At 58.4% G+C, this 12,178-nt stretch overlaps 1 protein-coding gene across 1 annotated transcript; it reads left to right on the top strand.

Annotated features, from left to right (window-relative positions):
* Nucleotides 1-2,041: 2,041 nt before the first annotated feature.
* On the top strand, nt 2,042-8,734 carry NDUFAB1 (NADH:ubiquinone oxidoreductase subunit AB1). The gene is made up of 5 exons (XM_055135569.1): nt 2,042-2,249; nt 5,537-5,659; nt 7,273-7,360; nt 8,190-8,289; nt 8,571-8,734. The coding sequence occupies exons 1-4, from the start codon at nt 2,082-2,084 to the stop codon at nt 8,279-8,281; spliced, it is 471 nt and encodes a 156-aa protein (XP_054991544.1). The 5' UTR covers nt 2,042-2,081; the 3' UTR covers nt 8,282-8,289; nt 8,571-8,734.
* Nucleotides 8,735-12,178: the final 3,444 nt, after the last annotated feature.

The raw sequence follows: 12,178 nt of genomic DNA, 5'->3' as shown, positions 1-12,178 counted from the left end.
GGGTAGTGGATATGGGGAGTCCACACCCAGCAGAGCTGTAGGGTTACTCCCGGTGCTGCTTAGGGGATCACTTGTTGGGGATGGGCCCAAGGCCTGCACTGGACTGCAAAGCATGTGCTCCAACCCTTTGAGCTATCTTGTGATGCTGCAATATATTCCTTTATGATATTTGTAGTACTTTATCTTCACACAGTACCAAACTAACACAAAACCTACCAAGTATGCTAACTTAGAAATCCTGTTTACCCTCGAATTTGATCCCAGGACCTGTAATCAGTAGAGACACTTGGCTTCTACAACTCAGCTGTGCTGACTACATCCTCTCTGCCTTTGCCTAAATCAGACATTTTGAGAGTCAGATTTTTTTTTGTCCTAATCTGGTCATAAGGTTGGAAATTTTATCCCAAACTATAAGCACTTACTTATCATTTTTACTAAGCTATATATTCATGTACACAGAATGTAACTATTTGCTCTCTTCTAAAGATACCTTGTTAACTATAGGATTTTAGGCTAGATTTATTATTACCCTTGATACATTTGCAAAAAAAAGTTTTACGTTTTGAGTCTGGGTGATATTACCGTGACTAAGGCATTTGTCTTGCATGTGTCCAACCCAGGTTGGACCCCAGTACCCCGTAGAATTCCCTGAGCTCCACCAGAAGTAATTCCTGAGTGCAGGCCAGGAGTAACCCCTAAGCACTGCCAGGTGTGGCCCTCAAACAAAACAAAGTTTTTAACTCGCAGGATGAAGAGAAGATCTTGAGAAGGCAAGGCGCTTGCCTTGTACACTGCTGATGTGAATTGGATGCCCAGATCCCATATGGTTCCCCAGCACTGCTAGGAGTTCCTGGGTGCAGAGCCAGGAGAAATGCCTACTTAGGCTGGATTTGGCCCAAAAACCAAAAATAAAGTTTTGACTTTCCTGTACTAATTCTGATTACTAATTCTGATCTCTAATCTCAAATACAGAAATCAAAGAGATAGTGCAGAGATTAAGGCACTTGTCTTGCATGCAACCAACCCGTTTGATCCCGGACATCACATAGTTAGCAGAGGAATGGAGTTATGATGGCCCAGGAATAAACCCCTGAGTACAAAGCTAGGAGTAGCCCCTGAACAATGCCAGGTGTGTTCCACAAACCAAGAGGGAAACAGTATTTGGTGGCACATCATAGAAGGCTTATCACAGTGAGTTCACTGACTCAATAAATACCTTGAAAACATAATGAAAACTTCAGGGACGGACACCTAGTACCACAGTGCACGTGCTTGCCTTGCAGGCAGCCAGCCACAGTTAGATCCCAGCACTACATATATGATCCCTGAATACAGAGCCAGCCAGAAGTCAGCCCTGAGCACCGCCCAGTGTGGCACCACCCCACCCCCCCCCAAAAAAAAACCGAAAAGAAAGTGTCTAAGCAATAGCACAGTGGGTAAGGCCTTGCACACAGCCAAGCCGGGTTCCATTTCCCGCACCCCATATGATCCCCGAGTGCTGTCAGGAATGATTTCTGAGCGCAGAGCCAGGAGTAACCCCTGTAACCCCTGAGCATTACCAGGTGTGAGCCAAACATTCCCCCCCCACTCCCCTAAAAACAAAAGAAAAGAGAAAAGGAAAAGAAAAGCATAGAAAAGAAAAGGAGAGAAGAAAAGAAAAGGAAAAGAAAGGAAAAGAAAAAGTTCCTTCTAGGGGCTGGAGTGATAGCACAGCGGGCACAGCGGGTAGAGCGGGTAGGACGTTTGCATTGCACGCGGTCGACCCGGGTTCGATTCCCAGCATCCCATATGGTCCCCTGAGCACGGCCAGGGGTAATTCCTGAGTGCAGAGCCAGGAGTGACCCCTGAGCATCGCTGGGTGTGACCCAAAAAGCAAAAAAAAAAAAAAGTTCCTTCTAGTTTGGGGCAAAGGCCAGCTCTAAGCCCCAGCAGGTGGGAGCCGCGAGGGTGCAGGGCCGCCAGGGGCCGCCAGGGGCCGCCACCGCCGGCAGCGCCCGGCCGGTGCGCGTCGTCGCGTGCGCGCGGGGCGCGGAGCCGCGCGGGCCGGAGGGCGCCGCAGTGCATCCTGGGTCGGCGCAGCCATGGCGGCTCGTGTCCTCTGCGTCTGTGTCCGGCGCCTGTCCGCGGCCCTGGCGCCGCTTCCTCGGCTGCCCTCGCTGGCCGCCGCCCGGCCGCTCAGCGGCGCCCTGTGCCCCGCGGGCACCCGGACGAGGCCCGGCGCCCCGCGGCCCGCGCCGCCGCTCGCGCAGGTGACGGGCCGTGACTTTGCGGGGCCGGGCAGGGGTCAGGGCGCGGGGCGCGGGGGCTGCGGGGCTGGACACCCGGGTCCCCTCCCCCCGGCGCTGCTGCCGCCTGGCCGCGCGGGCTCGGCCGCCGCCGGGCCGCGGGTGACCCGGTGACCTAGCCCCGCACCCCCCACCCCGAGAGCCCAGCCCCCTCCTGTCCACGCTCCCGGGGGTGGCCGCCCCGTGGGAATCTCGGGCGCCCTGCGTGACCCGGCGTCGCCCGCCCGGCCCCGTGCGGTCCCCGACGCGGCGGACGCTGGGCTCTGCTTGGCGTGGGGTGGCGGCGCGGGCAGGGGCGGCGCGGGGAGAGCGGCGAGCGCGCGGGGGAGCGTGCGGGGAGACGCGGGTCACGGGCGGTCCTGACGGTGCCCAGGGGCCGTGCGCGCGGGACGACAGCCCCCCCCCCCTTCTCTCCCTCCTGGCCGTGTCTTGCCTCGGCGTCCCCCGAGCCGCCGGCCCCGCGTGCAAGCCCCGCGCGGCTCTGCAGCCCGCGAGGCGGTGGATTCTCGCGCGTCGCGGCCTTCTGGGCGAAGGGCGAGCGCAGCGTCCCGGCCCCTTACCAGCCTACCCGCCCTCTGCCCGAGTTGGGGAACTGGGAGTCGGAGTAGGAGCTTGCGCCGTCCACTCCACGCATCGACCTGGTATTGCGGTACCTGCAGGACGGGTGCACCCCCCCCAAAAAAAAAAAAGGCGGGGATGGGGAAGACGGTGAATTTTCAGTCCTGGCGGCACATTCAATGCACCTGGGTAGAGCTTGGTAGAAAGAAGACTGAATTTCTTTTATTTTTTTTTTTAAAGGAAGCAGTGATTTTTACTTTTATTATTATTTGCTTTTGGGGTCACACCTGGCAATGCATAGGGGTTACTCCTGGCTCTGCACTCAGGAATTACTCCTGGCGGTGCTCAGGGGACCATATGGGATACTAGGAATTGACCCCAAGTCGGTCGCGTGCAAGGCGTGCCCTACCCGCTGTGCTATCGCTCCAGCCCAAAGACTGAATTTCTTGAACTAACCTTCAGCAATTATGATTTTTTTCTGTGGGGAGGGGGCTCTGTGTTTTGGCTTCCTGGATGCAGCTAAGTGGTGTTTTGGGGACCCAGTGTGTGTGGGGGGGTGACGTTGGGGGTTGAGGAACACCCAGGCCTCTTGCCTGCAAAGCATGTTCTGGGCCCATGTGCGCTCTCTGGCCCCTGTGTGGGTTCTCAGGTGTCTGAAGTGCCGCCGGGATTAAGAACCCATGCCTCGGGGTAGGCTAGGCGTCCAAGGTCAAGGTGGGAACCTCCTCAAAGTAACGAGTTTCAGGTTAGTGCTTGCACCCTTGACCCTGTGCTGGCGTGGAAACCGGAAGCCCTGAGCCAGAGTGTCTTGTCCACAGTGGCCAGATGAGCCGCGTGTGTGTAGCCGGTGTTGAGATGCACTCGCGGGGTAGTGGGAGCTTTCCTAAATTTCCACCTTTAACCTGAGCCAGGGTTCAAAGTGTCACCTTGAAGTGACAAGGAACTGTTGGCACAGTTGCTGCCACCAGTTTCAACAGGAGGCTGAAAGGCAAAGCCATCGTCTCTCTTCTTAGAGCACTGATGCGCAGACAGGCCTGGGGAGGGCCTGGGGTTGTTTCCCGTGGGCTTCCAGAAGATTCTGCCCCTGCCATTGGCCCTTGGACAGTGGCTCTGCGTTTGCCAGGTGCCCAGAAGCATCCGCGGCGCTGCCTGGCTTACCTGGGCCACAGACAGCCCTTTCTGTTCCTAGGCCAGGGTGCTTTGGACCAGGTGCTCCCATTTCTTCTCCTCACGCCCGAGGGGTTGGCAGAGGGCAAACACTGGAAGTTCCCCGGGGCGGCTGGACGCCAGGTCTGAGGCTCGCTGTTGAGATGGTGTGGAGGCAAGTCATGCGCGCAGAGCAGCACGGACACTTGGCGCTGTCCCCGTGGCTCTGTCTGCCCTCGACTGTTGTGGCCGTTCCCCTGGGCTCGTGCATGCATCTGCGCCTGCCCCGCAGGGCACCCTCTACCCCGCCCCTCAGGGCCTCGAGCCCCGCAGGCCGCTGTGTTTTCTCTCGGCCCAAATGTCCACCTCCTCGGGGCCTTCCCCACTGTCACCTGTGCCCCGTGCAGACCTGTTCACTGACCCTGGGCACCTGGTACTCCTTGACTCTTAAAACACCCTCGCCCCCCACTCCCCTAAAATCCTACGCTAAGCAGCTCCCCTGGGCCCGAGAACACCAGTAGATGGTCAAGAGAAGAAACTGAACACGGAGCCTGGGCCTTACCCTCGCCCAGCCAGCTCCAGGCCGAAGCTGTCCCATGGGGTCAGAGGGATGTCGTCCGTCACCCCACCCCACCGCCCTCCCCCCCCCCCCACACACACACACTTACACTGAGCTCACAGTAGCCCCTGACCGTAAGACTGGCCTTAAAACCCACAAGTGGAAACCGGCCCTTCTCTGCCTCAGGGGTCCCTCTGGTCTGGTGGGGGGTAGAGACATCGGGGAAAGGATGCATGTAGGTGCTGGTGTAGCCCCAGAGGCTGGTGACTCGAGGAGAGACCAGTGGGAGACGGCAGCTCAGGCCCTGGACTTGCCTGCTCGGTTCAGCCCGCGGGCGCACGAGCCCCCTGGGCGCCCTTAGGTGCCTTCAGCTGCCCTGGAGCTGGGTGCTGTCTTCTCTGCTTCACGGGGAAGATCTGGGCGCAGGGATGATGGAATAACTGGCCGCAGGCCAGACAGGAAGGTAGCTGGGGATGGTCTCTTCCGGAAGCTGGGCAGAGGCTGAGACCCCGAATTTCCGAGGGGCTGGTGCCTCTCGGGAGCTGACAGCTCGTGGCCCATACAGACCGTACGGGTCCACCCACGAGGGGTTGGTGCACTGGCCTCGCCTTGCTCTCCCTCCACCCTCGGCCAGGCTCAGGCCTCCCTGGGATCCTTGGGGCTCACACCGTGCCGGGCAGGGGCCAGCCCGAGTGCTGGTTTCTCGATCTGCAGGGGTGGGGGGGAGGAGGGTGGCGAGGCCTCCTCAGCCTGGGCTGGGATTGGCATGCGAGGGGCTCGGGCTGCTGGCAGACTGGGCCAGGGGCCGCACGCGGCTGGTCGCCCTGCAGTGTGGCAGCACTGAGCCGCAGGCTGAGCCGAGACCCTGGCTGAACCCCTCCGGCTTCCGAGACCCTCGGGGCCGGGACTCAGCACAGGGGGCTGAGGGAGGCGGCTGGCCCGGCTGGGTTGGGAGGCAGCTCGGGCTCCATGTCCCCTGTCTCTGCAGGTCCCCAGCAGTCTCGCCCAGCTGTGCCGCCAGTACAGCGACGCGCCCCCTCTGACGTTAGAGGGCATCAAGGACCGCGTGCTCTACGTGCTGAAGCTCTACGACAAAATCGATCCGGAAAAGGTAGTGGGGCACCTTTAAGGGTTTCCCTCAGGGGAGTCTGCGTGTTGCGGGGAGCACAACTGGGGGGGGATGGCACCACATATGGTTCCCCCCACCCCGGCACCTCCAGGAGTGACGCCTGAGCACTGCTGGGTGGAGCCCAAACCAGACAGTTCCTCGGGCCCAGTGGACATGGCCTGTTTCCAGGTGCCCTGTGAGCCACACTGCCCGCCTTTACAGACACCCGTGCCTCCGGGCGCCCGTGGGTGTGTGCGACACCCTGGGCCATGCAGCGTGTGCAGAGGCCGTATCCCCGGCCCCCCTGTGCCTCTTATTTCCCGTGGAGCCAGGGGTCCACCTACTGCTCTGCCGCCAGTGATCTACATTCCCAGCCCTCCGTGCCCCTTTTGTAACTTCCATACCGATTAAACATTCTTTAGTAATGTTATTACTTCTGGCTTTGCACTCTGATCACTCCTGCCAAGTGCTCAGGGATCGAACCCGGGTGGGCTGCATGCAAGTTCCCTGCCCACTCTATCATCTCTCTGATCAATTGGATAAATTTTTCTCTAACTTTGCTTTTTTTTTGGGGGGGGGCGGTCACACGGCAGTGTACATGGGTTACTCCTGGCTCTGCACTCAGGAAGTAACTCCTGGCAGTGCTCAGGGGACCCTATGGGATGCTGGGAATCGAACCCGGGATGGCCGAGTGCAAGGCAAACGCCCTACCCGCTGTGCTACCGCTCCAGCCCCTTACTTTGCTTTTTGGGGGATTGCTTTTTGTTCCTGATCTCTCCCCATTGTTGGATTCAGGGCTACTTCTGACTCCGTGCTGGGCTTATTCCTTGGCAGTGCTCCAGGGGCCCGGGGCCAGAGGTGACCCCGAAGCTGCCCTCCTGTGTGCCCAGCGTTCTCCACATCTGTGGTTCATTTTTTGGGCCACACCCAGAGGTGTTCAGGGGTTACTCCTGGTGTTGCTCGAGGAGCCGTATGGGGGTGCGGGGTGGGGTGGGGGTCGAACCCAGGTTGGCCACGTGCAAAGCAAGCGCCCTCCCCGCTGTGCTCTCTCCAGGTCCCCTGCACCTCTCCAGTTCTTGGCTTCTGTGGGGGTGGAGGGGAGTTTGGGTCACACCCAGCAGTGCTCAGGGCTTACTCCTTGCTCTGCTCAAGGGTCACTCCTGCTGGTGATCAGGGGCCACGTGTGTGCGAGGATTTGAACTGAGGTTGGACCCCTGCTAGGCCAGCGCCTTACTTCCTGTCCTGTCTCTCCAGCCCTCTGACCTGGGGTACCTAGGAATTCTTGGGCTGAGGGCCCAAGGGAGAGATAGTGCAGCAGGTAGGGCACTTGCCTTGACAGTGCTGACCTGGGTTCGAGACCCCAGCATCTTCGGCACACTGCCAGGAGTAACCCCTGAGCATCGCCAGGTGTGGCCCCAGAACAACAACAATAAAATAGAATTTGTGAGCTGTAGAAAATGCTCAGCTGTGAGGGGATTAAAAAAAGAAAATGAAAATTCTTCCTGGTGATCTGAAGGTTGAAATTAAATCTGGGCGTGTGCTCAGACCCTCACGCCCAGCTCGCAGCCGTCCCTGGCGACGCGGTGACGCGTCTCGTTTCGTGTCCTTCATTGCAGCTCTCTGTCAATTCCCATTTCATGAAAGACCTGGGCTTAGACAGTTTGGACCAAGTGGAGATTATCATGGCCATGGAGGACGAATTCGGTAATGCCCTTGGTCCCCGCCCTTCTCGGGGGTGTGGGGAGGGCGGGAGTTGGGATTGAGCACAGCAGCAGCGTCCCGCCTCGCCCCCACCCCTCAGGGCGTCGGGAAATGGTAGAACTGCCCTTCCCGGGCTCCCCAGGGAAAGAATTGGCTGTGCCCCCCTCAGGCCAGTGCACGGGGACCTGGAGCCCTGGGTGCCGCCCCCCCCTCCCGTCAGTTAGGCACATGAGGCCTTCCTAAGGCCCCAGAGCTCAGCAGGAGTTGGGGGGACGTTGTGTCGGGGTGGATTACCGAAAGGACTCCCCTGAGGGCATTTGGCCATCCCTAAGGTTCCTCCTCTGCAGAACGGAGGCGTGTGGTTTGGGGATGGGGTAGGGTGGAGGGGTCTCTTCCTGGGGTGATGGGAAGGTGCTGGGGGCCCCGTGATGCTCTCGTGTTGCAGAAACAGGCTTTTGTTTCATGTCACATGGGTGCATTTTCCGGTACGTGAAATGTTGCTTCACTGTGCCCATTTGGCAGATAATGCAGAGTTGAGACCCAAGTTTCCAGACTGGGCAGCGCCTTTGCTGGGGGTGCTGGGGGGGGGGGGTTGGGGTGCTTGCTGTCTTCTGTAGATAGATTCCCGGTGTGTGGGGGGGGGTCGGAAGTGCGGGCTGAGTATTTGTCTGGAAACAGGGCAGTGGGCCAGGTCAGTTGGAGCGCCCTCTGCCCCTGTAAGTGCACGGATCCGGCTTCCGACCCGGGGTGGACCCTGGGGTGGCAGGATAGCTGATGTCCTGGTGGGTGTCGGAGGTTCGTTCGCTCAGACTTGGTTCTGGTTTTACCCTAGGGTTTGAAATTCCTGATATCGATGCAGAAAAGTTAATGTGTCCACAAGAAATTGTAGATTACATTGCAGATAAGAAGGACGTGTATGAATAAAACGTCAGGTGAGTCTTCAGACGTCTCGGCTACCAGTTTGCTTCAGTAGCTTGCACAGTCCTCAGTTTCCCCAACTCTGTCCCACTTATGGCATCCCCCACTCTGCCCCCGTTACTCCGAGTAGCGTTTTCGGGGTGGGGGTGTTGGTGGCAGTGAGGACAGGGTGCCCGTCATGTGACAGCACGTCTTCAGGACTATCTGGCCGCGAGGGGACGGGGCGCCCGTGCCCTTCGCCCTGCCCCACTGGCCAGCGCCGAGACTCACCCCACGTTCGTCTCGCCCTGTGCAGGCCTTTTCCTCACTGAGAAGACCCAGAAGGCACCTGGCGGGAGGGCGCCTGACGTGAGCACGCACCTGGCGCCATCGCCGACTCGAACAGAGTAATTCTGTTTTGACTTGTATTTAAATTGTCTAAGTGTTTTTTCCCCTTTGAAAATAAATCTATAAAATAGATTGTCGTCAGTCTTTGATTTTGGTGGGGGAACCCCGGGGGCTCTCGGCAGCGGGGCCAGACGGCTCGGTGCTGGTGTCACTGCACTCAGGCGCGGCTCTCTGGCCCCCTGAGACTGGGAGCAAGAGATGCAGTGAAATGGTGGGAGGGAGGGAAGGGGGAGGCGCTCCGTGGCATGGCGGGCTTCCTGGGGGGCCCACTTGGAGCCTGTGCTTACAGGCACACGCATCTGACACCGAGCCGTCTTCCCACAAAGCCCAGATGCAGGCCCTTCTCCCCTTTCTTTTTGGGCGTTCGGGCTACATCTGGCCAGGCTCTGTCCTCAAAACTCACTCTGGGCGGTGCTCGACGAACCATATGGAATGCTGAGGATCAAACCCAGGTCGGCCGTGTGCAACACAAACGCCCTGTCCGCTGGACAGTCACTCTGGTCTCCCGCTTTTTATTTTTTGGGGATTTGAGTCACACCTGGTGCTGCGCTAGCTGGCAGGGCTCAGGGAACCATGTGCAGTGCTGCGACGGAACCGGGCGGGTCACAGGCAAAGCAAAGCAAGCGCCTCACCTTTCTTGGCGGTTCTTCAGCTCCCTCTTTTTTTTTTGCTTTTTGGGTCACACCTGGAGATGCTCAAGGGTTACTCCTGGCTCTGCACTCAGGAATTACTCCTGGCGGTGCTCAGGGGATCATATGGGATGCTGGGAATCAAACCGGAGTCGGCATACCTGCAGGGCAAATGCCTACCTGCTGTGCTATTGCTCCAGCCCCTCCCTCTGATCTTCATGTCAGGACCACAGCGGGTGGGGTGTTAAGACTACAGTCACCTCCCTGTGTGGCAGGCCTGGCCCTGTGACATTTTGCTGTCTCGGCGCAAAAAGCTTTTTCCTTTCCCAGATTTCACCCTGCCTGTATTTCCCTGTGCCCAGTTCTTTATTACTTAGGCCCTGGGAGCTGCCGGCTCGCACCCAGCTGGGTACTGGGCCCGTGGTGCCAAGTACTGCCCTCTGGACCCTATGCCACAGAACCCTAGGCTGTGCCTGACCCTCAGTCTTCTACCTGGTGAGAAGGTGACCGAGGCAGTGCTGGGGAAACCAACCCACAGCCTCACACATACAAAAAGCAGCTCGTGCTTGACTGCTGACCCCAGTCCTTAGGTTGTTTTCTGGGTGGTGATTTTGGGGGCCATACCCAGATGTACTCGGGTGACTCGTAGCTGCGTGCGCAAGGATCACTCCTGGTGAGCTTGGGGGACCCTACGGGGTGCAATGGATCAAACCCAGGTTGGCCAGGTACCATGCAAGCACCCTACCCGCTGTACTATTGCTTTCGTCCCAGACCCATATTTTTTACTGACATGTGTCACAAGTACCAACCCTCCGCCTGGGCCTCTGGTCTGCGAGAGTCTAGGCCAGCAGTGTACAAGCTGACTCAGGACTCGAACGCCCCCTGCTCTGACCAGAGCATGTGCCAGGCTGGGCCACACTCCCACCTGTGCCAGCTACGACTCCAGGCCTCAGTCTGCGTGGGCCTGTCCGGAGCTCCGGGTATGAAGCCAGGACTAGCGTGCAGGGCACCAACCAGCTCTGCTACCGCGCCACACACCTCACAGGCCCCAGCTTGGGCACTGGCCTTCCTCAAGTCGTGTCCTTTGTCTAAGGTAGGGGACCTGGGTTTGTCACTGAGTAGTGTGAATTGTGGACCCCAAGTGTTGGTCTTGAGGTGGGAGGGAAGGGCTCTGCCTTCTCGGGGTGCCAGTTCACTGGTAAATCTAGAACCTGAGCTCTGGCCCATGGAAAACCAACTCCGTACCAGAAAGGAGAGGTGGTGTTTGCCAATGGAAGAGTGAGAAATCGGGGCAGAAGCGGCAGTACAGTGGGTAGGGTCTGTGGCCTTGCAAGCTGCTGACCCAGCTGGATGCCGGGCCCCCCATACGGATATGGTCCAAGCACTGCCAGGATGGAGTTGCCCCCGAGCATCACTGGGTGTGGCTTCAAAACACAAAAAAAGGGGGGACAGGAGGCCTTGCACTCAGCTTGTCAGAGTTTGATCCCCAGCATCCCAGATGGTCCCTGAGCACCGCCAGGAGTAATTCCTGAGCATCGCTGGGTGTGGCCTCAAAAAAAAAAAAAAGCCCAAAGAACGTGACGATGAAAAATGTATAGGGGGAGGTGGGGTGGGGTGGGGGTGGCAGGGAACAGAGCACAACAAGCTGTCTGCTGGGAAACAAACCCCTGAAATATGAGAGGCGGCTGGGCTGGAGAGAGAGCAGAGTGGGTAAACCAGTCATGTGGCCCGAGATTGATTCCCAACACCCGTATGGCCCCCCAAGCCCAGCCAGGAGTGATCCCTGAGCACCAAGCCAGAAGAAAACCCTACACCGTGCTATGTATAACCTCCCAAGCCCCCTAAACAAGGGCTGAGGTGGGTATTTATCCTCCCTGGGCCCAGGCCCCACGGTGCTCGGGAACCAGTGCTCACGGGCTGGGGTGGGACTAGGGGCCTCACAGACTGCACACACTTAACACTGGTGCCGTGTCCTTGACCCCAGGAACTCTCAACCCTCTGAACAGTTGTTTTAGAGGGCCCGAGGCAACTCCCAGAGACACTCGGGACACTGGACCAGCAATGTGGGGCTCGGGCCCTGGGATGTTGGGGACCACCAGGGCTACCCAGGGGGGTGCGGGCTTCCAGAGCCATCCCGTCAGTACTGGGGGCTCATGCAGTGCTGGGGATTGAACGTGCCAAGCAAGCACCACTGACGACCCACAGAAAAAAAACTGGGGCTGGAGCGATAGCACAGCAGGGAGGGGGTTTGCCTTGCATGCGGCCAACCCAGGTTCAATTCCCAGCATCCCATATGGTCCCCTGAGCACCGCCGGGGTAATTCCTGAGTGCTTGAGCCAGGAATAACCCCTGTGCATTGCCAGGTGTGACCCAAAAAGCAAAAAAAGAAAAAATGAACAAAAAAAGAGAAAAAAACCACAATGGGTTATGGAGTGGACATAAGCTGTGGGAAAGATCGAGTCCGGGAATGAGATGCCACCTAGTGGTAAGGGATGACAATGTCCACACTGGAGACCCAGCACATGGCTCCAGGCCCGTCCTGAGGTCGCTGTGGCTCCAGGAGTCAGGAGAGCACCAGGTGGGGATCCACATGCTAGCTGACCCCCTCCCCCCCAAAGGTCACTGCTGCACATGTCAATTCTGGGTGACTGGAAAATGATCGATTCACAAAAGAAAAGTGAAAATACGAAAGGTTAGCCGGAGCGATAGTACAGTGGGGAGGAGGGTGTTGGCCTTGCATGTGGCCGACCCAGGTTCAAGCCCCGGCATCCACAGGGTCCCCCAAGCACCGCCAGGAGTAACTCCCGAGTGCGGAGCCAGGAGTAACCGCTGAGCATCACTGAGTGACCGAAGAAGCAGAAAAAAAAAAAAGAAGAAGAAAATACAA

Source organism: Sorex araneus, chromosome 4, assembly GCF_027595985.1.
Source record: "Sorex araneus isolate mSorAra2 chromosome 4, mSorAra2.pri, whole genome shotgun sequence".
Classification (NCBI taxonomy): Eukaryota; Metazoa; Chordata; class Mammalia; order Eulipotyphla; family Soricidae; genus Sorex; species Sorex araneus.
Note: the sequence above shows the minus strand (reverse complement) of the source record. Positions and strands in the feature narration are given on the sequence as shown.